Source organism: Phasianus colchicus, chromosome 1 (genome assembly GCF_987193195.1).
Source record: "Phasianus colchicus chromosome 1, bPhaCol1.hap1.1, whole genome shotgun sequence".
Classification (NCBI taxonomy): Eukaryota; Metazoa; Chordata; class Aves; order Galliformes; family Phasianidae; genus Phasianus; species Phasianus colchicus.
Genome location: NC_143436.1, coordinates 93,980,930 through 94,008,378, shown reverse-complemented (window position 1 = coordinate 94,008,378; position 27,449 = coordinate 93,980,930). Strand labels below are relative to the sequence as shown.

Below are 27,449 nucleotides of genomic sequence, written 5' to 3'. Positions count from 1 at the left end.
TTAGAAAACACATCTTTTTATTAGGAACAAAACCCAAAATCACTGCAGGGAAAACAGAAAAGAAAAAAAGACCAAACACCAAAACCAACAAAACCAACCATAAAAGAACAATAGCTGGGCACGAGCACACAGAGTTACAGGAAGTCTCTGTACGTTTCCCCCGACCTCACCGCAGCACACAGCTTTGACCTGCTGCTGTTGGACGGTCCCTCGAGCAGGGCTGCAAAGGAAACCAGCAGCAGGCATTCATCGCGGAGACGGCCTGAGACACCACGCTTTGTCACCCGGCTCTCACTCAGCTCGTGGCCACCGGGGAATGTTGTTGGTACTGAAAGGAGACAGCGCAGCACCATAAGAGAAATCATCACCTCCCCCTTACCACGGAAAATCTGATTCCTACAGCATCTTTAAAAAGCAGAGCTGGGCTGAATCGCTGCCAGCACGGCACAAGAGATCCAGAAGCGGTCGCAGAACAAGCGAACAACGCGCAGCACAGCCTAGCGCCGCGCAGCACCAGCGCGCAGCCTTGCCGTGTGCAGGCACGGAGTGGCCAGCAAGGCACGCAGCTACCCGCCGGCTCCCCCGCCTGGCACCGAGATGCACACTGCAGCAAGGGCTGCCGGAGAGACTGCAGATTGCCGCTGTGTGTGCAGACAGCGCAGCGCTGAGGAAGCCTGCGCGTACAGGCAGATGGCCGGCTCAGTCAGCTTGCGGTGAGTAGCTAAACCATTGCACTAAAGGCACTAACGCTTGCGCTGATGAACCATCTCGGCATTATAATCAATATTTCTGCCAAAATGAATGCGTCCAAGCCCCGGGTCTTCTCCTGCTGAAGGCAAGACAGGTGGCAACAGAGCTTTTGGAGCTCTGGCATCCTGAGCAGTTACTCTCTGGTTGAAGATACCAGTGGGGTCTGGAGCAGCAGTTCTGATTAACACCTAGCGTAGCAGACACTTTGCTGAAGCCTTGGTCAGGCTTCTTGCAGGGCTCATGAAAAAATGCTTTGAAATTATAGAATCACAGAATAACTTGGGTTAGAAGGGACCTTGAAGCCTTGCGGAGGGTTAGGGTTGCCCACCCCATTCAGCCCAGCCTTGAAGGCCTCTGGGGATGGGGCATCCACAACTTCTCTGGGCATCCTGTGCTAGTGCCTCATGATAAAAGACTTTCTCAGGAGACTGGGACTGGCATGCTGCCACATCTACCTATCCCACCTTCCCCTTGCAGGAGCATCTGGCTGGCAAAGATGGGAGGCATGGAGTGAGCAGAAAGCAGGAGGCATCACTCATTTGATGCCAGGTGTCCTTACGGCTCCACAGAGCAACTGCATGTCTGCTAACAAGCTAAGCACCAGAGAGCTGCCCAATTTTTCTACTTGAACCTGCCAGCCCAAGGTCCTGAAGCCACACATGTACTTCTTTTTTTTTCTTTTTTTAAATGAGCTTAGCAGGCCTGACACATCACGTCTTCCCCCTGCTAAAATTTTTCAGACCAATTCTTACAGCGAGACTATGGGATGCAAAGGATGGGTGTCACGGGACTCAGGACAGGGTGGAACAGTGAGCGTATCAGATCAGTTATCAATTGGGTCAGGGAAACAGTTTGAAGCATTTTCTTGGCTTTCCACATCAGCCATCATCTCTGGGTCTGGCATTTCCCCAGGCTCTACTGCCACTGGGAAATTTTTTTCCACCATAGGCTGAGGCTCAGTGCCTGAATCAGTCCGGGCAGCATCTGGAAAAGAATGGAGAAGTGGCTCATACATGTGTGCACTACAGTCATCCCTGCAGAAAAGGTTTTCCCTCAACCCCCATTGCTGCCAGCTGCCCCCTCCGCAGGCTGCTACAAACCTAATTTCAGTATGCTTCATAACCATTCATTTATTGTTTGATTACTGTTTGATTGTTTGATACTGTTTATCATGGTTTCTCTGTAAGATACGTTGGTGCTGAAAGCTCTGGGAGCCCAGCAACCCAAAATACCGAAGTCAAATCTATTCAATTACATTTGAACCATAAAAGCTGCCTAAAAGTACACATACTTAATATATTCTTACCTTAATACTTTTCACATGCAATTCTGTTGCTACTAAGTTGTAGAGAAATTAAATATGGGATGCTAAGGCTGAGGATTTTTTTAGACATAATAAATTCCATTTATTTAAGATATTAATATTAAACAATTATCTGAATTACTTGCACCATTTTTTTTCTTGCCCTACATTTAACAAATGCTTTGTTAGTAGTCATTTAAGGATGATACTTCTTTAATAAACATTTTTAATAAATTGAAGGCAGGGCAAAAAAGCATCTAAGGATAGAAAGTACAGCTGAGCAGGCAAGCTGCTGTGTGCAGTGCAGTGAAGAACAACAGTATAAGAGCTCAGGCCATGTTACGACCTATGCAGTGCATATCAGATTTGTGATATCTCTTCTCATACTTCAGCAGCTGATGCATTACTGCAGAAGGTGTTGCCAGCATTCATATTTGTTACACAAATTTGAAGGAATCCCGGTGCAGAAAGCAGAGTATTGATATCAAATGCTCACTGGAAATTTCTGAAAGAGTTTTATCACTGTGTTCTCTTGACCATGCTGTGCTAAAGCTCTGGGGTTTCATTCTTTTTTTTCTTCCTTTCCTTTTTATTTTTTTATTTTTTCCCAAAGGTCTGAAGTGCTGTTGTATTGCACTTTAATCTCAGTTTAAGGAGATACTTAAGCCTCTGACTGAAGGGGTTTAGCTCTGTTTACAGCATAGAATCATTAAGGCTGGAAAAGATCACTATATCACTCAGTCCAACCACCAACCTATCCCCATCATGCCCACTAACCCTCAGTGCCATATCTACAGGATTCTTGAACACCTCCTGGGACAGTCACTCCACCATGTCCCTGTTGGTAGATCATGACCCAAGGACAAGGCCTATTAAAACAATGCTGATTCTTATGAAAAAACAACTGTTGAGAACAGAGAGGGGTGATAAAAACTGCAGGAAAGCTGCTACGTTAGAGTGGGCTGCCGGTTTTTCAGACGTATTTGAGCTCTGCAGACACTGGCACAGAGTCTGCAACCTGCAACCTGTACCCTCTGTGGGATGCTGATAAGATGGCTGCTGCTTCATCTCACTGCTGGGTGAAGGAGGAGCTACCCCTGTGTAGGAGCAGAGCATGAGTGCTGTACCATCAGTTGCCCTGCTGCAATATCTGTAGTGCAGACAGGATGTGGCATCTGGGCCTCCCCTTCAGACAGCTCCTCCCCAGCAGCCACATGCACCCATTTTGTCCTTCACCCTCTCCAGCAGACTATCTGACGTAAAACAAGTCACTGGGCCCACCTGGCATTGGAGGGCAGTCAATCTGGGCAGCTTGAGCCTCCACATGGTCTCCATTGGGGGGACTCTTCACACCTTCACTGGACACCACCGACATTGTTATTCCGTCATCCTTTTCTTCCTCTGTAAAGCCAAAACCAGAGGCTTGAAGGAAAGAGGTCCTGCACATCCCAGCAAGATGCCAGGCCACCAGCACACTTGTGCCTCCTCCTCACGAAGCCCTGGCTCCACTCCCAGAGCAAACAGATGCCAAGGATGGAGGCCCACTGCCAACCTGCCAGAGACAAGCACGGTCGTGCTGGCAGGATCAAAGCTTGGGGTGGCCTCACTGGGCATGGGCAGAGAGCACCTGAGGACAGGTGCTGGCAAAATACAGCCAGCAGAAGCCTTCAGGTCCCTTCACATCAGACCCAAGCAAGGTTCAGCATTCTTGCCCATAGAAAAGGTTTTGCTGTGCTTGTTTCTGGACAGCGCACGTGAGTTGAAACAGTGAAAAGCAAGGCTTTCTCCAGGACCATGCTGGGCATAAGAGTTGCCTATCAGTGAGTTGGTTTCTGCTCCACTGGGCCAGGGAGAACTGGGTGAAAGAGCAGCACCCATCAAGGTGAGGCCATTTCATACTGAGGCAGTTTCAGCCCCAACCTGCACACAGTTCTCTGGAAGAGCCTTCTGGCAATTAGGAATCCCCACTCACCTGAGGGTACGGGGATGAACTTGTGCTTCCTCCTCATGCAGCAACAGATGAGCGAGGACACAACAGCCACCAGGATGGCTGCAGCCCCTGCACATCCTGCCAAGATGTAGATGAACCACGGGTACTGCAGAAGGTCTCCTGCAAGAGGACAGCATTATAATTACCAGGGTAGGCAAGCCCCTTTATCCCCAGTGGTGAATCTCAACAGCCAGAAGAGGACATTTGGGCTTCAATGTTGCTTTGATTTGGATCAGGGACGCGAGAGAAATTCTGAACTGTGGCACACCATCATGCATATCACATCATTTAATTATGATATGGAGTTTTTTCCACTAAGAAGCTTGTGCAGCCAACCACAAGGTCTGTTTCTGTCTACTCCAAACAATAGCAGATCATCCACAAGCTTCAATCAGATTTAACGGAGAAGGTGGAGGTTTGAGAGATACTACATTTTAAGAAGTTCTATGAAAACAGGCAGCCCAGAAGAGGGATTGGGCCTTAGCTAGCATCTCCTGTTGAAAGAAGGGCCACACAGTCTATGCTGCTCCTGGGATTTGCATGTGAGACCCCAGACATGTGGATCACCAGCATCCCTGGAGACCAGGAAGTGCTGCAGATGTTCCAGGATGCACTACATCCACATTATTCGGCAGAATGGTAAAAGCAATTGTAAGCATTTGTGTGTGAAATAATTGCCCTAATCATTTTATTTCCATTTTGATGAAAACTCGAGAGAATAGTGTCAGAAAGCATAGTATATGTCCTGAATATTTTTTCCTACAAATGTGCTGTTTGTTCAAAAGGTCTTTCTGAGACAAAGTGTTATGTTATGTTAAAAATCAGAAATAAAGCAAATGTAGTAATAAAACGTGAATAATAAAATCACTCTGTGTATGTTGATTTGATAACTTCTTATCCATTTGTTTTAGATCCTCTATGATCACAGCCCTTCTGCTGCTGGGAAATGTATAGTATTTCTGCCAAATTGTTTTTTACTAACAAGAACTCCGAATGAATTTCATCAGCCAACAGGTTGCCCAAATGAGTGCTTTTACATAGATCCTGTATCCAAAGTGAGTAAACTATGTTAAGCCTTTTGCCTGGAGTAAATAATAACCTGCAAAATGAATTAGTCCTTAATTCATTTACGTAGATTGCTCCAAAAATAATGCCTCCTATTTATTTTCATAGAAACTATAACAGATACAAAGAGCATAATAACATTATTTGATAAAATTACAAAACACTGTTTTTCAGTATAGTCACCATCATTAGCTGTGCATTTTCACCAACAGTGAACAAGAGCCTGCATACCACACTCATAAATATCTGCACCAGCAGAGGTGACCCACTGTTGCCGTTGCCGCTGCTGAAAAGCACCATCTCCTGCTTCACTGTGCTCACATCCACTGTCTGGTTTCCAGAAGCATTCACCAAGTGCCGAAGATCAATGTGTGCCCCTTTTTCCACATGGAAGAATTCAGTGACACAACTTTGCCATCTGTCACAGGGCAACATGTAATGGGGTACTGGTGGGAAGGTTCAACCTCTATTGCAATAGCACCGTCTGCTTCTGATGTTTGAGGCCAACATTGTAATATAGGAGGCATTACTTCCAGAGCAGCTCTCAAAATTGAACTCATTTATCTTCATTTTTCTAGTAAGTATAATAGCTCTAGATCACTTCTTATCAATGTGGCTGCATTTGGTGGGGGGAAAAAAAAAAGTAGAATCGCTGCTACTTCCTTCCTCTCATACCCTTCCCAACACATGTTTGTCCCAACAGAGCTATCACCAAATTTCCCCATGAGCTTTTGAAGAGGAAGCGATATCCGACCCAGGGGACTGGGCAGCCGCCCAGAACAAACAACAGTAGGTGTCAGCACTCGTGTGGTTCATCACAAGGCTCGATTCGGAGCTTGTGGCTGTTTGCCTTCTCTTTCCTCAGTGTCTTAGTTAACTTGTGTTTGTTTGTGCTGAACAACCTTAGGTCATTTCAGCTGGACAAAGTTAGAATGGCGGCTGCACAATCACTAATGCCATATTTGTGCAGGCAGGCCCGTGCCACCAAAGTGATCAGGCACGAAAAGCCCACAGCAGTTCTGCAGAGCACCAGAATACATGATGCAGGGCTCAAGTCAGTATTTTTGCTTTTGTATCAACTCTACACCAGCTGTATAAGAAAAGGCAGTACTTTTCAACCTCTACTTTTCAACTCTGCTGCAGAGTTACAGATTTTCAGATGGTTTTCTAAAACATTAGGTGCATGGTACAATTTCTCTACCAACCAAGCTTGGTTAAATTACTTATGGCTAAATTAGTCAAAAACGTTATGACCACCTTCACTGCAAAAGCCATTCACTTGCATCTCCATCAATGATATCTAATCAGGATGGTTTTGTTTTTATTAAAAGCCAGTTTACAACACTGACCAGTGTTCTGCATCATGGGTTCTAGTAGTCCTAGGATCCAGACTTATTGTCTCATTTAACTATAGTCTCGTTCAGTCTGATCACTGGGCATTTATGAAGAGCTTGAAGATGGGTGAAGTCTCAGTATCCTCACAGAGAAACATACTCAAGCAGGAGATACAGAGAGGAAAAAAATATTTACTTTTTAAATTTTATTTTTAAGTAAGTGACTTACACCATCACTGCACCTCTGATAACAAGGGGCTGATGGAAGTATTTGTACAGTCTGATAAATCTTTGTGTAGCTGTTCTAGACAAGCAGAAAAAAAGATGAGGCAAAACAACTCAGCAGCAACAGAGCCAAATTAGCAGACGTTTTTTTCAAGGGATGCTGGAGAATCTGGAAGGCAGTCAGGGTTATGGGTGAATGTCAGAGCAAGAAGCAGCTCATGTTTTAAAATTGACATGGCAGAGAATGTAAGAGCCCTGTAGTTGGAAGCAGAAAAACAGAGATACAGAGACCCTTCCTTGCAGCAGATTTGGGTCAAAGGACCTGCTGAACTAGCTTTCCTCCTGTCTGTAACTGTAGGTTCAGTCTGAGACAGAGTAGAAGGAAGTCAAGGGAATGCTTTTTTTTGTGAGGATGTGGTAAGGCTGGAAGGCAGCTGCCCAAGGACAGGAGACCTCGTTTTCATACCAATGGCAACACCACCTTTGATTCCCATTGCAAGAGACCAAAAGAGACATTTTCTGGCACTGCCATTACTCACCATAGCTGCAGGAGAGCACAATGGGCCTAGTCCTCAGGAAGCCATGATCGTGTTTAACCTTACATACAAATTCCCCAGGCACAGTTTTCTCCAGGCGAACCTTCTTCCCACCATCCTTAATACAAGCTTCATGGTTCTTCAGCTGAGAATTGTTCAGCAGCCATTCAAATGTCATGCTCTCATTGCTGTCCATGTGGCAAGTCAAGTCTGCAGTTCCATTGGGGAAGCACCGGGCATCAATGATTGGCTCTGGTCACACAGCACAGGGCAGTGGGGAATGGAGAGGGAAGAGAGATGATGAGCAGACCCAGCAGTGACTGACAGCTCCCTGCTACCAAGAGGGCTCCCATCACATTCACTGTTAGCCAGGGAGCATATCACTAAGTAACCAGATTCTTCAATTGCCAGATCCCAGCCCTTGACAGCACCCACCCGACCATACTGGTGACACTTGGTCAACATTTTGGGGACGCTTTAAAAACATGGCACCTCTTTATTTTCCTTGTTGAAAGTGAAAAAGATAGCAACAGAAGACCGTGATCTGAGGACACACTAAGCTTCTGCTGGCCAAAGGCTTCCTCTATAATCAGTGGGTAATTGATTATACCCATTATAGCTTCAGATCATTGGGCAGAGTTCTGTACTTTTGCTGTTACTGTATCTGCTTCTGTTTTAGAGAGGAATTAGTACAAATCATGCCCAAGATAGGTACAAACACTGGACACTTGCACTTAGATAGAACAACCCAGACCGGGACAACTTAAACTGAAAGAATGTACCACTGATTTTTTTCTTTAGTCTACTGCAAGGAACCAGCCTGCTTCTTATATCTGTCACACTGCAAATACATGGTTTATGACAGCAGCCCAGAGAGTTTGTGGATGCTCCATCCCAGGAGCTGTTCAAGGCCAGATTGGATGGGGCCATGGGCAGCCTGGTCTAGTATTAAATGTGGAGGTTGGTGGCCCTGCCTGTTACGGGGGAGTTGGAGATTTGTGATCCTTGAGGTCCCTTCCAAATTGGGCCATTCTGCAATTTCTGTGAATATCTATGCAAACATCCATGTAAGCGAGTTCAGAGATCTTTTTCCTCAAGTATGATATCATCTTCAATCTAAATTCACTACCTCCAGAAATACCTTAGTAGTTAGGAAAAAACTTTCACAGCTACAGAACACAGGAGGTGATATAAGTTCCCCAAGCAAATTCATTGAAATAGGGGTTAAAACCAGGACACCTGGCAGTATTTGCATACTTTGAGCCACCAATCTTTTTTGCCATGGTCACTGGCCATGGTCCATGGTCTAGAGCACATTTCAGCAAGGGGCTGAACCTATTCAAGCCCTCTCTGTATAAAATGAAGCAACAAGCTGGATTCTGTATCAAAGTGACCACATTCCATTTTCTCACTTCACAGAAAGATGACCAGGCAAAGGAAGGGAAGCAGGAATTCTGAGGCCAAAGAGATGATATCTGGAAGACTGGCAAGGTAAGGTACCCTCTGATGGTCTTTACACAGACAGTGCTGGTCCGCAAGCTACCAGTGGCTACCTGAGAACTGATATAGGTAGGTTTATTTAGCAAAAGGGAGTAGTCCATTGGTTTAAGAACCAATATATTAGCTTAGCAAAAGGAATCAATAAGTGATAGTTCGAAAACTTTCCATTTCAACTTCAGTGGGTGAACAGGCCTGTTTACCTCAATAATTTTGTACTGAGGACATAATAGAATACTTTTATCTTTTTTCTCAATGATTTTGCCTCACAAGAAGCACTGAAGTCATAATCGAACACTTGTATCTTTTGCACACAGTAAGTGTAAGGAGATCTTCCTCAGGTTCCACATACATTGTTTCAAAAGTTGCTCACTATGCCGTAATAAGCAATGGAAATTTTCCAAACTGGGGAAAAGCAGCTGAAAGTTTGCCAAAAGGTCTCAGTGATGAAGTGAATGCTGGAAAATGGGGGAGAAGTAGTGGGCACTTGACCACCTGAGATACCACTGAACGTGCCCAAAGGGACATATATTAATGAGTCCTTGAAAAAGAATGAATATTTGTGCCAGTGTACTGCATATCTATGTCTTAACTGTTGAAATGTAGGACCCAAACTCTGAGACGGTGCGCTTACTTGTCAAGTCGCCCAGTGCGTATTGTGAGGAATGAAGGAATGCTGCTTTCTAACACTGCATTGGAGTTAGACAATTTTCTTCATGGATTTCGGATGACAGAACCAGAAAATGATATTTGGACTCTCACTACCATTTCTTGACTACATGAAGCAGTCTGTTCATGACAGCCATCAGGAATATTGTTCTGGAAATGAACTGAAATCTCCAGCTGCATGTATGTAGACTCAGCTTTATAAACCCCTCATGCTACTGTCACTTACATCGGGGGAAACAGCCTGTAGCTCAACTTACTGGCTCCTTGAAGGAAGGCTCAACAGACCGACGGCATAGGTGTGAAAGCAACCTTGAGCTTACATTCGTCATTACTGCTCCCTGAGACTTAATGAAGCTGTGCCTGCTGCTCCAGAGGTACTTCTAACTCCTAAAAGCTCAAGAGGTCTTTTAGAAAGAAATTCAAATCAGCAGCTTCCAGCCAGGATCACACATTCACAAGTTATTTGTTGCTAACAGGGCCACTTACCAAATACTTTTAGTGTAAAGAGTGCTTTGTTACCGTTGAAAAAAAACGTATAGTTTCCTTCATCCTCTTTCTCCACACTTCTCAGCACTAGAGAGCCATTCTCCAGTTTCAGACGTCTCTCAGAAGAAGAGTGACACTTGGCCAACAACGTATCATTTTCCACAGTTGTGGAACAGTTATTATTATTCCATATCATTTTACGGACATTTTGAAAGCTTTCATCTCCTACAGAAAACTTTGCTGAGCTGCCGCTGAATGCACCAACGATCGGTTGGATCGTGGTAGAAGAGTCTGGAAGGAGAACACAGAATGTGGGCAGTGAGCTTGGCACATCTATCCATCCATCCTCAGAAGCCTCCCAGAACGATGAAAGCCCAGACAAGAGGGACCCACCACTAGTGATGGGCTGGGGACATGAGGAATTGAAAATCAGAGGAGTAGAAAGGATGACAGTATGCTTTCTATAAAGGCTAGCTTTTTCCCCATGTACCGTGAGGGTCACGCACACACCATCCACACTGCTACAGATGTTTCAGTAGCAGGTCTTTCCCCAGATTTTACATGGTCCTCTATCATCCTTCCTGATCACTGAGAGTCTGTACAGAGAAAGATCCTCATGGCATCAGTGCCATAGGTCTGGTGCAGATGGTATCAGAAACAATTGCTGCTTGCACAGCTTCCTTTGGGTAACAAAGGAAAGCTGTCACAGTGTTAGTCTGACTAAGTCTCATAGTATCCCTGCACATGATTAAATTCCTGCACTCAAATCCCAGATGGGTAAATGGCAGGAACAGGACCACATTGCTCTTCAGTCCCTTCAAACAGCACTCTGCACACCAGGACCTTATGTTCTCTATTGAAATGCTTTTGCAGACACAGCACACTGAGAAAATACTATAATGTTAGTTAACACTAGAATACTAAAGTAATAACAAGATTAATAATAAATACTTACTCTGGTCTAGCTGCTTCTTACATGCATTAGCAGTTAGACTACTTGATCTATAGAAATCTGGTAGATCCCTGAAAGATCTTAGACTAAAATTAAGGTGTCAGCTCATCTAGGCAAATCCATACCACAGCCTCATAAAGAAAAATCCCACTTACCAGCAGTAACAGTTGTTATCACCAGCAAACACTGCAGAATAAAAGGAGAGTTGAAATCCATTTTAAAGAGCTCCTTGCATCATATGCAGAGAAGACGATCCGGCTACAGAGCTCAGTGAATATAGCGTTCAGGAAATGATGTCAGAAGCAAGGGTGAAAAAAAAAAAAAAAGAAAAGAAAAGAAAAGAAAAGAAACCCCATACAAAACCCCATACTGGACAGACTGAATAATGGTTCAAAATAGACCTGCAGGGTTGCGGGTGACTGAACTCAGACTGAACCAACACGAGCTACGATGTGCTTTGCAAAGCCCTGCACCTTGGAGCTAGTTGCAGGCATGAGAACAGGACTGAGAGGTGAGGGGAGGAGAAGGCTCCCCTGGTCAGCATACCCCATTTCAGAAGACCTAATGCAGAGATCAGGCAAAGGGGAAACACCCATTTCTTTCATCTCCCACAAAGGGAAGAGAAATCCAGCCAGCCAGATAAAGCAGCAAGCATGCAGATGAGCCGTTTTCTGCAGTGCCAATGACTGTCACTCACCAACAGCCTCACCTGCAGGAAGGTGTTAGAGGAGGCTGCCCCTCTGCATAGAAAAGCTATTCTACTAGCCTGAACTTTGCAAGGCTCTTCCAGAGACATGATGGCACTTGTGAGGCAAGGAAGGGCTCTGTACAACTGTCCCAGTTGCAGAATACAGGGTATGGGAGGCAAACTTGCATTGCAGACCAAGACTGAACATGATTGAAAGCCAGTCTGCCTCTATTTGGAGCACTGCTCCCAGAGATGAGACTGAAAAGCCAGTTCTGAAGAACCACCGGGAGCTGGTTGTCCACAGTACCTGAGTGCAACTATGTCACTCACCTGGTTCACCCTCATTGAGATGACTTGAAATTCACTCATGTTTTCCACGGAGTGCAGAGGAGGATTACACAAGCAAGGCAGCAGAAACTGCCACAGCATGAGAGCCAAAGATCTGGATTTTTTTCAGACACACTTAGCAGATGTGCTTGGGAACAACAGTGACAGGAGTTCAGGATGCAGCTGCGGCTCTAATGCTGTTGTGCTGTTTCTTTGGACTTAAACAGCCCATTAAGTTAAGGAAGCTCCCCAAAGCCCAGCTCTGTGTATAAGCATGCTTATAAGAAATGGTTAAAGCCCTTGCATTGCAATCTGTACTATTATTCAAACAATTTATCTTTGCTCGATAATTCCTAATTTCAGTCAGCAGTCCCTCAGACTCCTTGGCAATGACAATGAAATCTCCCTCATACTTTTAGTGTCTGAGATCTACAAGTTCACTCAGAGCTGCCACAGAACCATCCTATCTTTACCGTACATACATAGGACAGTCCTAAATTGATCTACGATGCGACAGAAATAGCCTTCTCTGAGAAAAGCAGTGAAGTGAGTCTTTAGATACTTGCAGCCATGCAGGGGGCAGGGGAGAAAGAAAAGTATTTAAAGAAACACTTTCGTTTCCTTCTCTGCAGCTGCAATTACTTAAAGAAATTGTCTTTCCAAATACTGTTGCAAGATGGGGGCCAGCCACCTGCCTTGGATGTTTGTGTCCAGCTTCACTTCACACTGGAAGGGTGAGCTGGTTGAACTTTGGGGTGCAATGCTGTGGTGGAGACAGGAGGCAAAAAGGACTGCTCACATGAGGGTCACTTCAGACCTGTGTCCCAAAAAAGCTCAGAACCTCAAAAAAACAAGATGTCCACCTAATGCACAATCCAGCAAGTGTTCAACTTCTCCTCTAGTCAGTGATAGCAGCCTTCCAGAGCTCACTTACAGATTTGCAGTAAAATGAAAGAAAAATATGGCCTTTCTGCTGTAGCTCCGTTATTACAGAAGACACTCTGCATGACGGTGACATTGCAGTGTCCAGCATTTAGTCTCCCTCGCAGTGACTCCAGGGCAAATGAGTACATTTATGAGTTCAATATTTCTGAGTGCTTGTGCTCCATACATCACATGGGATGTGAAGTCCCATTAGGCTCCTTCTGTCCCCCAACACCCTTGCCAGCCAGAAGAGCGAGCTCACAGCCAGCATGAAGATGACAGCACATGCCCTGTCCTTGCTGCCGTCCATCAGTTGATGTCTTAACATCAACTCTGCCAATTACTATACATAAGGTATTTTTCGAAGTTAGAGTTTAATCTTGTCTAACATCAACTAATGAATGCTTACAACACCACAGAACTGCAGGGGAAATTACTTCTCCTTCTTACGTGAAGATGCAAAATTCTCTGACAAAAAACACCTTGTGTGGCTTAACAGAAACCACAAGTAGAAGGAAAAATGAAGTAACTCGCAGTTGGCAGGCAAACTAAAATCTTTTCTCACTGGGTGAACTGCAAGCTCAGAGGGCCATTTTGTCCTTTCAGCCACTGACAGCACTGCTAATCATTTCAACTGAGGAGGGAGACTGGTTCCCTACATGGCAGGAGGCCCTGATGGAGCACCGGACACTGAGAAGCCTAGGCGAGTAAGTAAAGCAGGAAATATGCTGTGAAGCACTATGAAGAAAACTTGTTCATCTTAACTCCCACACCTGCCTTTAAATAGGCCGGTGACTGCCTGCAGTGCACCTATTTTTACTATTACAAATGCACGCAGCCTGCCTTCACACGGAGCAAAGCAGCAGAGCTGAGTGCTGGAGCCTCGCTGCACAGAAACACCAAAGAGGTGCAGCAGCTGTGGTGCTGCTTGTGGCTGGCTCTGCAGGTCTGAGCTGCTTCTGGGGGTCAGCAGGACCCTTGAAACCATGGGGAGAACATAACAGAATCACAGAGTACCCCAGGTTGGAAGGGACCCATAAGGGTCAAGTCCAACTCTCAGCACCATACAGGACCACCCAAAATTCAAACCCTACATCTGACAGCGTTGTCCAAACACTCCCTGAACTCCCACTCTCAGGGCCATTCCCACTGCTCTCTGGTGCAGAGCCTGTCCCTAACGCCCAGCTGCCTCTCCTCTGACACAGCTATATGTCATCCCCCTGGTCCTGGGCCCTGTCGCTGTCACACAGAGCAGAGCTCAGCGCTGCCCCTCCGCTCCCTCTGGGGAGCTGCTGCCGCCATCAGGCATCCCCTCAGCTCCTCTGCTCTGTGCTGAACAAATCAAAGGACTTCAATGCAGGGAGAAAATTAGAAAAGCCAAAGCTAGAACTGAACTTGGCCGCTGAAGTAAAGGACAACAATAAATATTTCTACAAATACATCAACAGCAAGAGGAGGGCCAGGGAGAATCTCCATCCCTTCTTGGATGTCAAAGCCAACTTGGTGACCAAGGATCAGGCTAAGGCTGAGGTGCTTAATGCCTTAATTGCATCAGTCTTTAATAGAAAGACTTGTTACTCCCTGGGCACACAGCCCCTTGCACTGGTAGATAGGGATGGGGAGCAGAATAGGCCCTGTATAATCCTGTATAATCCTGTATAATCCACGATGAGATGGTTTTGGACCTGCTCCCAAAGCTGGATGTTCACAAGTCCATGGAGCTGGATGGATTGTACCCTAGAGTGCTGAGGGAGTTGGCAGATGTGGTTGCCAAGCCACTCTCCATCATTCTTCATCAGTCCTGGATAACTGGGGATGTCCCAGCGGATTGGAGACTGGCAAATGTGATGCCCATCTTCAAAAAGGGCCAGAAAGATGATCCTAGTAGCTACAGATCTATCAGTCTCACCTCGGTGCTGGAGAAGGTTATGGAACGGATGATCTCAGGAGCCATCTTGGACCAATTAAAGGTCAACCAGGGGATCAGGCCCCGTCAGCAGGGATTTATGACTGGTAGATCCTGTTTGACAAACCTGATTTCATTCTATGACAAAGTGACCCACTTAGTGGATGAAGGCAAGGTTGTCGGTGTGGTCTGCCTGGACTTCAGTAAGTAAGTAAGGCCTTTGACACTGTCCCCTACAACATTCTCGTGGAGAATGTGAACCGGCTGTCCACAGTTTGGATGAGTGTATGCTCCACTGGACGAAACACTGGCCAGACCCAAAGAGTTGTAGTCAATGGAGTTAAATCCAGTTGGCAGCTGGTCATGAGCAGTGTCCCCCAGGGCTCGGTACTGGGGTCACTTCTATTTAATATCTTTATTAATGATCTTGACGACGGGATTGAGTGCAACCTCAGTAAGTTTGCAGACGACACCAAGTTGGAAGAGAGTCTGCTTGAGGGGAGAAAGGCACTACAGAGGGACCTGGATAGACTGGATCAATAGTCCAAGGTTAACTGTATGACTTTCAATAGGGCCAAGTGTCTAGTCCTGCATTTTGGTCACAACAATCCCAGGCAACCCTACAGGTTTGGGGAGGAGTGGCCAGAAATCTGCCTGATGGAAAGGGACCTTGGTGTACTCATGGACAGTCAGTTGAATATGAGCCAGCCAGCAGTGTGCCCAGGTGGCCAAGAAGGCCAATGGCATCCTGGCTTGTATCAGAAATGGTGTGGTGAGCAGGACTAGGGAAGTCGTCCTGCCCCCACACTCAGCACTGGTGAGGCCTCACCTCGAGTACCGTGTTCAGTTTTGGGCACCTCAGAGGTTCTGGAGCAGGTCCAAAGAAGGGCAACAAGGCTTGCGAAGGGCTCGGAGAATGTGCCCTACGAGGAGAGACTGAAGGAACTGGGGCTGTTTAGTCTGGGGAAAAGGAGGCTGAGAGGAGACCTTATTGCCCTCTTCCCACATCTGAAAGGTGCTTACAGAGAGAGTGGGGTTGGTCTCTTCTCACTGATGACAGGGTGAGGGGAAATGGCCTCAAGTTGCACCAGGGTAAGTTTAGTTTGGATAACAGGAGAAACTTCTTTACAGCAAGGGTTGTTAAACACTGGAATAGGCTGCCCAGGGAAGTGGTTGAGTCACCATCCCTGGATGTGTTTAAAAACCCTTTGGATGTGGTGCTCAGGGACATGATTTAGCAGAGGGTTGTTAGGGTTAGGGTAGTATGGTTAGGTTGCAGTTGGATTTGATGATCTTTAAGGTCTTTTCCAACCTGAGCAATTCTATGATTGATTTTAATGCAGGGGGAGGAAAAAAAAAGTAACGAGTTCTTGGTTTGTTTAAGTGAAACTAGCCAAGGAGTTCTGATGCACCAGCAGAGCAAGAGTAACCAGAACTATGGGCATAGATGAAGGTCCTTTCATGTCAGGGACTCCACAGAGCTGCACAGGGCTGTCAAATGGAGTCTTTAGGCGATTACCCCCTCAGAATCGTTCAGGTTGGAAAAGACCACTAAGATCACCCAGTTTGACCACCATGCCCACTAACCACATCTCTCAGTGCCACATCTACATGATTCTTTAACACGTCCAGGCAGAGTGACTCTGCCACTCTCCTAGGCTGCCTGTTTTCTGAGGAGAAATTTTTCCTAATATCCAACCTCCCTGGCCCAACTTAAGGACATTATCCCTCATCCTAAATGGTCCAATGTTTGCAAGTGTCAGGGTTGAGATTTCTGGAAGTCCCAGGTTTATGCTGGTCACTGACAAATCTCTGGTGAAGAGGACCCAAGGGAACCATCTCTTGTTCACAGCATACGTGGATACTTTCACCTTTTTCTTGACAAGAGAATGAAAAGAATATCTTCGTCCTCCAAACACAGATGAGGACTTTGTCATGTTAAGGGTTTAGGGACAATGTTGACAAAATGAAATAAACCTGTACAGACGAGCATGCTGAGGCACCAAGAGAGAGCAAGGGGATTTCCAGCAGAAAGTCTGCCTTACCTCAGATTCATCTCCGCACTTGTGGCCCTTGTCTCATGCTTCCTGCTACAGCATTCACTTCTTCTATGCAATGCTGAGACAGTCTGAGACCCACTGAACCAAATGCTGCTGCCCTGTCTAAAATAAACCATTCAAGTAACAGCACATGGCATGGAGGATGCTGAAGGGGCAAAGGAGACAAGATTCTTCACAGTAACCAAGAGCAAGCTGGAGATTTAATCTGCAGAAACCCTCTGTTGAAAATAAACCAAGTAGAAAACATACAGTAGAATTTTTATTGTGCATACGGTTGTACACTCTTGGAGAGCAGATGTGCCCTGTAACGCACAGCAGAGAAGTCCCATGTCTTCCAAGTATGGAAATGGCAAGCTGGAGAGAGATTTTCAGCTCTAATTTCTGACAAGTTAAAATCCCTGTGTTTGTCACATACACAAGCTTTTCCCTCCAGCTCTTCGGGGTTAAAGAAGGAAATCAGACTTCTGCTCATTAACAGCTGCCGTCATTTGTACACCTTCTCCCTCTTGTCGTATCAGTGAGTACCTCCCACTTTTCTCCAGCCATCAGCCAGCCCCAGGATTAGCATCTTAAATTCACCTCCACCCACCTGCAACCCCCAGCTCCACAACTGCTGAGCAGTCATATGAGGAGACCTGGGCAAATCTGAGAACTGAGCAGCAGGCACACAGAGGAGGCACTGTGCTATGGAGCTCTCAGGGCACTGGAGTACATCCAGTGCTGCGTTCCAGGTGAACAGTCCAGCAGCAGGGTAGTGCATCACCCTGTCAGAACACTGCTGCCACATCCTCTCAGCCTTCTCACACACACTGCTCAGGGCACAGGTTCAGGATACCACTGGTAAAGGCACCAATTCTGCTACCATGGGTCCCAGCATCAGCTATTGCCTGTCATCCCATCTCAGTTCTCACCCATCACCCTACTTCCCAGTTGTCCAAGTCAACTGTAGTGATCACATATAGTTTCTCTGACATAGCTCTCCTACGTTGACCCATAGCAATCACAGGAAGACAAGAGTTTAACTGTGGAATAATTGACAGACACTGCACAATTCACAATTTATATTTAGCACCATTGTATGCATGGTGAAATATTTTGTGTTTGCTTTGAAAAAATACTTATTGCCGAGCTCTCGAAACATATGGGTTCAGTCACAGAATTGTGGGAGTTGGAAGAGACTTCTGGAGATTGCAGAGACCAACCCCCTGCTGAAGCATTTCCCTACAGCAAGTTACGCAGAAAAGCATCCATGTGGGTCTTGAGTATCTTCAGAGGGGAGATTCCACCACCTCTCTGGGCAGTCTGTACCAGGACTCTGTCATTCTCACAGTAAAGAAGCTCTTCCTTGTGTTTGTATGGAGCTTCCTGTGATCCAGTCTGTGCCCACTGTCCCTTGTCCTGTTGCTGCATGCCATCAGAGAGCCTGGCCCCATCCACTTGATTCCCATCCTTTATATGTACAGTAAGGAGATCCCCTCTCAGTCTTCTCCAGATTGAACAGATCCAGGTCTCTCAGCCTTTCCTTGTACAGGAAATGTTCCAATGCCCTAATAATCTTTGTAGCCTTCCACTGGACTCTTACTAGAAGGTCTGTCTTTTTTGAACTGGGGAGCCCAGAACTGGACGCAGTACTCCAGATGTGCCTCCCCAGGGCAGAGAAGAGGGGAAGGAAAACCTCCCTTAAACAGCTGGCTGTGTGTAACTTTGCCCTTCTTGGCCATAGGGACACACTGCTGGCTCATGACCAACCTGTTGGCCACTGTCACACCCAGGTCCTTCTCCACAGGGCTCTGGTACAGAATCAGAATTTGGCTGAATGAACATCCAAATTGAGGATGCTAAGCACAATACTTGTAGTTGATAGGCTTTGGCCAGTTTCATTGGTGTCAGAAGAAGGTCTGTTTCTGTGAACAAGTCAGAATAGGATCCAAGTTGTCACAAGCTGCTGCAGGTCAGCTGTTCCTGTGCATTTCTAACATCAATTACAAGACTCAGACCAATTTTAGTCCCCACCTGGGCCCTGCTTTGAGGCTGCTATCAAGTAACTCTCAGTGTCCCCTGCTCACTACTCTTTTCCTACCCTGCTTTTAGGTAAGAGACAAAAACATCTCTAACAGAGGTTTTCAGCTCCTGTCAAACAGTTTTTTTTTTTTTGCACATTCACTCCTCAAGTACCAGGCCATCCTTTTCATCTTTTCCTGATTGTTCTAACTTTGTCTTGATTCATTTTTGGGTGTTAAAAATCAAGATGGCGAAATGCTCCATGTTGGAAAATGAACTGGGTAATTTCGTTTATATTGCTAGCTTCAATTTGCTTAGATACACATTACTTACAAAGACAAAGAGATCTCATAAGCTAAAATTTCACTGCAAAATTCACTTAGCAATGTCTAAGCCTTACATCTACTGCGGTTGCAAAGAAGTTAATACAAGGATAGTTTGATAATTTAAGGAAAATATTTGGACACAGTACAAAACAGGGACAAAAGCCAGCAAACAGCTTTTCAGGAGAAAATTAGAGCATCTAAAAACTTTAACAAATTTCTTTTGAATAGCATATATATACATCTTTGACAAAAAAAAAAAAAAAAAAAAAATCCAGCCCATCTAACTTCCTACTGTGACCCTAAGTGCTTAGCAAATCTAGATTATGATATCATCAAATGGTTTAGGTTGGAAGGGGTCTCACAAGGGCAGAGAAAAAGAGGACAATCCCCTCCCTCTCCCTGCTGGCCACCCCTCTTTTGATGCAGCTCAGGATACTTTTGGCCTTCTGGGCTGCAAGAGCACTGCTGGCTCTTGTCAAACTATATATATTAAAAAAAAGGAGTCCAAAGATTGAAAATCATTGTACAAGATCTCCACTGGAAACAACTTAGGAGTCTACAAACTGAATGAGATTGAAAAGCTTTTTTTTTTTTGTGGCGTCAAAACTTCAGCATGCAAAGTTTAAACAGAAAAGCAAGTAGAAAAGTCTTTGTTTGTGACTCTTCAACAGGATAGCACCTGGTTGAGGCTAAGACAGAAAAATAAATATGGCCATTTAAGACTAGATAATTCCTGCATATCCTGAAAATCTGAAGTAACTTTTTTAGAAAGTGCAAATATGGCCTTCAGAGCTGATTTCTTATCTGATGGCAGAGCAAACTGGATCAACTCTTAATATGGAGGAGGGCAGACACCATTGTGCCCAGTTCTTCTCTAATGGAGTAGCCCCTGAATAGGTCCAAACTACACCGCAACAGAGTTTGCTTTGCAGCAAAAGTACAGCCAGACTTTAGCCTTCTGAAGCTCAGGAAGGTCACCATGAGACTGACTTTCACAACTTGAAAGATTAAGAATATGGACTGCAGGGATTTCTACCTTATACTTTCCAGTCCTCTACAACAGCACTTCTGATCACTTGCACGTGTGGACAGTTATTCTTATGGACGTTCACACTCTAAAGTGAATTTCTGATGACTCTAACAAACCTTAAAGCACTCCCTGAATACTGAGAGGTATACAGATCAAATTGATACTCATCCCTGATTCTTTTCTCTGGAGCCTTTCTTTTTATACATTTATTTTTATCTCACTGGAGACTGAAACTGTGTATATTTGCCAGAGTCTTGGAGCCGGGGATCTCTCCAGAATTAAAAAAATCAGGGAGGAAAAAAAAAGGCAGTAAGTTGTCATTTGCCAATTCTGAAATGACAACTTGAGAAATTCACCACTTAGATTTTTTGCCTGAATCCAAAATAAGACTTATTTGCAAAAATATATTTCATTACTTACTGATTCAAAAAGCAATGGAAAAAGAAATTGTGGACAGAGATGGTATGCATTTTCACATTTCAGTTAAAAGACTCTCAGTTCCTAACTGTATCGTAGAGGCATCATTTATAGGTTGTTAAAAATTCTTTTATGTGCTACAAGGAATGTGATGTAGGGATAAAAGTAACTCTGAGACACTTAGCACAGCACAACAAAACATTATTCTTAAGTCTTATAAATCTACCTTACACATGTAGTTGAAAGCCTCTTTTGTAAAGGAGATAACCAGATACATCATATCACTTGACAGCATACTTCCTTCAATCCTCTTGAAGTGCACTCTTGAGAATTAAGGTCCTGTTAGGTAAGGCATGAAATCCACTGCTGACTGAAGAAGGCTGATTCCTCTAGACATTCTGGAAGATGAGAGAAGCTGTACCAGACAGCTCAATGAGGTTGTTACTGCAGCGGAATACATTCTTCAGCAATAACATAAAATGTTACAGGGATGCTAGGCTATAACTGTAGGACAGATAATGTAGAACTGATTAGAAATTGAACTGGAAATCCATGAAGTTCTACTCCACAGACTCTCCCAACTTGCTGTTGGATCTCTTGGAAGACTGTGTCTGTGTTCCTCTTCTTTATTTACTGCATTTGCAAAGCATCTATTATAGATCAGTATTTAACTAAAGCATTTAATTAAACAATCTGCAATTCATCAGTTCTTTACGATACACAACAGGCATCATATCATAGGACAACCATGCAAGATTTTCAAATACCACAACTCTGGAACATTCCTATCCAGAGAGAAAGATCTTTGAAGGGTTTCCTCTCTGCTCATCTCAGATCCTCTTTGCCTGCCTCAGTTGTCTACTGCAGTCAGGACCTCCTTTTTCGAAGTCTTCAAGGCTATCCACCTAATACAAGGAACGACCTAACAAACTGGTACACTTTAAGTCAGCCAAGTCACAAGTCTCTGCAATTTAGGCAAAAATGGGGTCACCAGAAGCAAGTCACTCTATATCCCAGCTATTGTGTTCTACCATAGCACAAATGTAACTGAGGACAATGCTCACTTTACACAAGAGCTCTGATCTATTTTACCTCTTTCCCATCATACCATACACCTTCAGATGTTGTAAACAATTGCATGGGGGGTCATCTGCTCTTTCCTAGAACAGCCCCCCTACAAAGTCAGGCTCCCTCAAACACAAATTGTGATGCAGTGAATTAAACTGGTTGTTCTTCTTGCGTCACTTCTCCTGTTTCCTCAAGAGCTGATCACACACACCTAAAACCCAATACAGTACACACAGTTATGCTGGAAAAAATATACTCTCAGATACAATTTGAGTGGACTAACTATCCATCCCACATATAGAACGTTACTGAGAAACCAAAACAAGAAACAGCATACAAACAAGGCTTACCAAAACAAGGGTGCACAGCATAAACTGATGCTGAAGAAAGATGGGGGACATCAGTTGTTCTCAGATGATGTCAGCTCATCAGCAGTTACACTACCACAAATCTGATGTGCCTTTAGACTGAAGAAGATGCAAAGGAATATCCCGCTGTCTTTAATTATTTCCTTACTACTACCAATAAACAGCAAACCACTGATCACAGAAGAGAAACCATATGGATCAGAATGTATCAAAACAATCTGATTTACTCTCATAGACACACTGATACTTGTGTAAATCACTACAGCTGAATAAACTTATAAACAACAGGTTCTTAATGTCCTTACTAAGCAGACATGCATTCTCATAAGAGAAAAAAAAAAAAAGAACAGCTGACTGCTGAGTCTGCAACCTCTTAAACGAAGTGTTGGGAAATAACAGGAGCTGCTTCACTGTCTACAGCAACAGTGCACAGCTCTTGCCCTGTGTGCCTTTGCAGCCCCAGAGGCTTAATCACCTTTCAGTTGGAAGATGAATGACAGTGCTGTTGGTAACTCACACATTTATGTGTGGAAGTTCACAAGCATTGGTGAAGAATTCTATTCCCACACAAAGAGGAAAAGCCAGTATACTTCCACCATTCACCTGGAGACAGGGGAGAAGTCTGAGGATCACACAAGAGATCTGAAAAAAGTGCAGGCCAGTTAACCATACTTACAGTTCCCTGCACACCCAATTCCAACCCATCACCCAACAGATCTGTCTTCAAGCTTTGTGATTCTCTATTCCTCAGTGGTCACTGCAGTGTATGAGATTCATAGCTGACCCTACTTGAGCAGGATATTGGCCTAAATAACTTGTTTATCCAGTGATCCTGGGTGAAGAAATGTGCATTTTCAGTAGTTACTGAACAATTCTCAAATTCTCCATCCTCAAACCAAGTGACCTAGGACTACTCCACACTGTTCCTTCACACTGTCCATGGGCCCTGGCCCTTTGTAATGTTCCTCCCCTCTTCTTTCTCTAATTCTTCAAGAATGATCCAAACTCATCCCAGCACAATCAGTAAACCATAACCAGATGGCAGCAATGGGGAATCCATCTTTACATTTCTGAACTGCATTAATTCTCTCCTCTTTCCATTATTAGTGAGAGATTTAATTACAGTTGCCAAGGTTCCCCATAGGAGTGGGAAACCTAGGCTATCCTTTCATTTAATGAGCAAACTTAAGCCATACCTCTATGAGGGAAGTTGCTACACTGTTGAACAACTTCCACTAATGGTGGAATGCAGCATTTTGTTCTAATTTGATTGGTCCGTAACACAGATAATTACAAAGCAAAACATGGAAGACTGCAAGACTTACTGAGAGACCTAGACAGGTTTGAGCAGTGGGCCCAGGAGAGACTCATGAAGTTCAACAAAGCCAATTGCAAGATCTTGCACCTGGCAACCTCCACTATCAGTACAAGCTGGGGGATGAAAGGATAGAACATAGCCCTGCTGAAAAGGACTTGGAAATACCAGTGGATGGCAAGCTGGACATGAGCCAGCAATGTGCCCTTGCAGCCCAGAAAGCAAAGTGTATCCTAGACTGAATCAAATGTGACCAGCATGCAAGGAACCTGCTTCTCTACTCTGAGCTGGTGAGATCTCACCTGGAGTGCTGCATCCAGATGTGGAACCCTCAGTACAGGAGAGACATGGACTTGTTGGAGCGCATCCAGAGGAGGGGCACAAAAATGGTCCAAGGGATAGAACACCCCCACTATGAGGATAGGCTGAGAGAGCTGGGGCTGTTCAGCTTAGAGAAGAGAAGGCCCTGGGAAGACCTGAGAGCAACCTTTCAGTGACTAAAGAAGGGCTGTAAGAAAGAAGGGGACAGACTCTTTCAAAGGGTCTGTTATGAAAGACAGTGGTTTCAAACTAAAAGAGGAGAGATTTAGACTGGTTTGTCAGGGACCTAAAGGCCCCAGCTGAAGAATGATCCTGGGATAGAACAAAGTATTCTGACAGTTTAAAGGGAACTGATATTTGTGGCTGTTGCTGCAAATATCTTCTTTTGTAGAGAGAGCTGACCTTGGTAGTTTATCTTGTTTTTGCAAAGACTTGTTTTGCAAGCAGGTGTTCTACTTGGGCTCTATGTCACGCGTTGGCAGTGTGGGTACAATGTGCAAGTGGAAAAAACCCTGTATACCATGGGCAGAATAAAAGCAGGAGAAAGGCTGTGGTAGGGGAGGAGGAAAAGTGCACTTTAAAGCAGGGGAGGCCCTGCTGGCACTGCCTATCAGATCCACCACTGGCACGTTCCTTCTCTCTCCTTTTTGGCAGTTTGCTGTCTCTCAAGGGTCAGTAAATCATAGTGCACTTGCTTAGGGAGTTTCTGCTTCCTGCTTATGGGGATTACCTAAAATGGATGCCTGCGTGTATATGAGTGTATGTTGAATAACACCCATAACTCTCTGTGCTGCACTGAGCGCGTGGTTTGCTTGCCTCTGCTCCTGAGACATCCTTACTCTCAGATCCAACCATACCCTGAAACAACTAAGGAATAAATAAGGAAAAAAAGTTGTTACAATAAGGGTAGCGAGGCACTGGCACACGTTGCCCAGAGAGGTGGTGGGTGCCCAATCCCTGGAGACACCCAAGGTCAGGCTGGACAGTGCTCTGAACACCTGATGGAGCTGTAGGTGTCCCTGTTCATTGCAGGGGAGTTGGACTGGATGGCCTTTAAAGGTCCTTTCCAACTCAAACAACTCATGAGTTTCTATGATCTATCTGGGAGAAAAAAAAAAAAAAAGCACCACAGGAAAAATGCTGGACTGATGTTCTGCAGTACTTTTCTACCCTTAGGAGAATCACATTCTGTGTAACACTACCACCATAGAAATGCACAGAGGATGGACAGGGACACAGAGACTGTGGGCAGAGTTTGCTTCTGAGTTTCTGCACGTTCTGTCCAACAGCACTGAGCAGCACAACAGTGAATGCAGCATGAGGAAGTGAGACAAATTAGAAGAACTGAGTTCTGATGGTCAGCCTGAGCTGAAAGAGATGCTACAGTTTCTGTCTGCAACTGAGGCTGAGTGATCTGTAATGCCTGCAATTACAGCACTTTACAAACTGAAGAGGAAAGCCTTGACCATAAGTTGATTAATTCTGAACTAATTTTAAGGGTTTATAAAACAAAAAATACTTCATTACTAAAGATTTAAATGTTGCATGTCTACATGAAGAAATATATATTTGCTCAAAGTTCAGAAGATTTGAGGGTAAAATTAATCATCTGCCTTATGCTTAATTGCATTCAGCCTTGAGATATATACTTCCATGACTTGTGTAAATTTGGTTTACATATATTTTTGTATAGCTATAGTTATACATACATCTCATGTTGCTGCTTCTGTTTCTGTTCTCTGATTGGGAAACATTGCTTTACTATTGGTAAAGTTGCTCTACAAGCATTTACATCCATTCTGCCTTTGAATACATGTGCACCATAGCTTACCTGGAGATAAAGAGAATGGGCTACTGAGGGATGTCTTTGCCAGGGGACTCATTTTTCCAAGAAGACACCTCTGATATCACATTTCTTCACGTAGGGTTCCTGAGCATAGCCACACAATATTTAGCATAAAGGCATCAGAGGAATGCAATTTCTTCTAGACCACAACTTACCAAATTGGCTAAAAGAGGCAAAGGGAAAACTTTGAAGTTTAACAAGGAAAGAAAACAGACAGAAGAACACAAACCACATGGTCAGGAAATATCCAACAAGGATCTTTTACTCCCTTCCCACTGACATTTTCCTGCTGCTCCATCCCATTCCCCTCTCTCGTCTAACCTCTGCTGACGCTGAACTCCTCTGCCCAATCCACATATGCCATGCTTTGAAACTCACCGCTTTATACCATTTAACCACAGTCCACTTCTTTTAAACTGAATGACTGACACACAATTTCAGAAGTCTCAGACTGACCCAACAACTGAGAATGAGAAGAAGCAGAAGCTCAGACACAGCTTTAAAACTGCAGCATATGTTTGTGAACCAATTGCATGGTCAAGAAATGTAGGCTGGGACTTTAGGTATGCAGTCATTTAATGAAACCAGATTTGGGGCAGTAGGGGTGAACGGTGGGGTTTCTGTTGTTCCTTTGGCTGAAGAGACTCATTCAGTTTCTGGCACTGAATGCATTCAAACACTGTAGTATGGAGACACCAAAAGGAAAACTGCCCAGGTAAGGAGTAAAAAGATCAGATGACAATCGTATTCTGAAGCTTTTTGTCTATAGCTGTGTGTGAGCAATCACTTCAGTTTCTGGGAAATCTACTGCAAATCATGGTAACAATGTACAAGACACCTGTGCTGAGAATCTCTGCAACTATAAGTAATGATGGCTGGCTGTGGAAAGTTCACAAAGGCTGGATATGGAAAGGTAAGAGTAATACTGAAATCAGATCTTCACTTGTCCTGCAAAGACGCATTGTTTTAGTTACTTCACTTGATTTGACAAAAAAAGTTTGATAATTACACACTGAAGTGGGCAAATATGTGCAATATATAAACTAAGTAGAAGAGGGAGATCTTTCGTATGTTCTAAAGGACTGTTATCTTTCTGTTTTCTTTGGAATGCTTATGGATTTAAACACACGCCTCCAGGTTATGGTTTAAAATGGTCATACAGTCACTGAATAAGATGATATTTGCATGCATTGTCACAGATTCAGAATACTTCTCTTTTCAAGGTTTTCCCTCCATTTACATACTTAATAGGGTTTGACAGTTATGGTTTTACTTCCTCTTGCACAAGGAACAGCAAACCATTTTGAAAAGGCAGTAGTGTACTTGAGAAAGATTGACTGTAGCTGTCCTTAAGAGAACACAGAAAGCGTAGCTTGCTTCTCCTTTAATTTTAATCATACAGAGTGAGCATTGTCCAAATAAGATCACATAGGCTGTATGCTAATTCCACCAGAACTGCTTCTGTCCTCTGTCAGTAACATTAACAAAGTGTGCCTGTGTTTGCTGTTTGCATCAAAAACTTCTGCCAACATCACACCCGATTAATTATCACATAACACTCCCCCCTAATGCTCTGGAGGTACCATGTAGGTATGTGTTCCATTAACTTGTCTTTTTCTTGTTCTAGGGACTGGGCACAATGCTCCAGCTGGGTTCTCACTTGAGCGGAAAAAATCATCTCCCTCAACCTGCTGACAACACTCTTCCCAATGCAGCCCAGGATACTGTTGACCTTTGACGTGACAAGAGCCTGTTGGTGGCTCACATTAAACTTGGTGTCCACCAGGACAACAAGGTTCTTCTCAGCAAAACTTCCTTCCAGTCGCTCAGTCCCCTGTGTATACTAGCATGTGAGGTTATTCCTTCCCAGGTTCCACAATTCCATTTGTTAAATTTCATGAAGTTTTCTGAAACTTTCTCTAGCCCGCCAAAGTCCTTCTCCTGGTGTGGCAGCCACTCCTCCCTGTCTTGTGCTTTCTGTACAGGTTTGCTGGTGATAGATACTCTGTCACTGTGTCTACGTCAGTGATGAAGTTAAGCAGTTA

General features: G+C 44.4%; 1 protein-coding gene and 2 long non-coding RNA genes across 8 annotated transcripts; 1 reads left to right on the top strand and 2 right to left on the bottom strand.

The window, feature by feature from the left end:
- LOC116242001 (uncharacterized) lies at positions 1 to 11,101 on the bottom strand. Of its 2 annotated transcripts, XM_031612548.2 has the most exons (6): positions 10,963 to 11,101; positions 9,856 to 10,146; positions 7,207 to 7,455; positions 4,026 to 4,163; positions 3,335 to 3,454; positions 1 to 1,734 (listed from the first exon to the last, which is right to left on the bottom strand). In XM_031612548.2, exons 1-6 carry the CDS (start codon positions 11,021 to 11,023, stop codon positions 1,574 to 1,576), a joined length of 1,020 nt encoding a protein of 339 aa, XP_031468408.2. In that variant the 5' UTR covers positions 11,024 to 11,101; the 3' UTR covers positions 1 to 1,573. The 2 variants fall into 2 exon arrangements, with proteins under 2 accessions (XP_031468408.2, XP_090008855.1); XM_090152729.1 differs by lacking the exon at positions 9,856 to 10,146 and having other exon boundaries at positions 10,963 to 11,094.
- On the top strand, positions 580 to 27,435 carry LOC149919867 (uncharacterized). Of its 5 annotated transcripts, XR_016472141.1 has the most exons (6): positions 583 to 713; positions 4,955 to 5,098; positions 5,812 to 5,897; positions 8,623 to 8,694; positions 13,353 to 13,453; positions 27,032 to 27,169. It is a non-coding gene; the product is annotated as an uncharacterized LOC149919867 (long non-coding RNA). The 5 variants fall into 5 exon arrangements; XR_016472140.1 differs by lacking the exon at positions 27,032 to 27,169 and having other exon boundaries at positions 13,353 to 16,939; XR_016472143.1 differs by lacking the exons at positions 13,353 to 13,453; positions 27,032 to 27,169 and adding an exon at positions 9,307 to 9,618.
- On the bottom strand, positions 17,141 to 26,120 carry LOC149919868 (uncharacterized). The gene is made up of 3 exons (XR_016472148.1): positions 25,390 to 26,120; positions 20,713 to 22,021; positions 17,141 to 18,616 (listed from the first exon to the last, which is right to left on the bottom strand). It is a non-coding gene; the product is annotated as an uncharacterized LOC149919868 (long non-coding RNA).
- Positions 27,436 to 27,449: the final 14 nt, after the last annotated feature.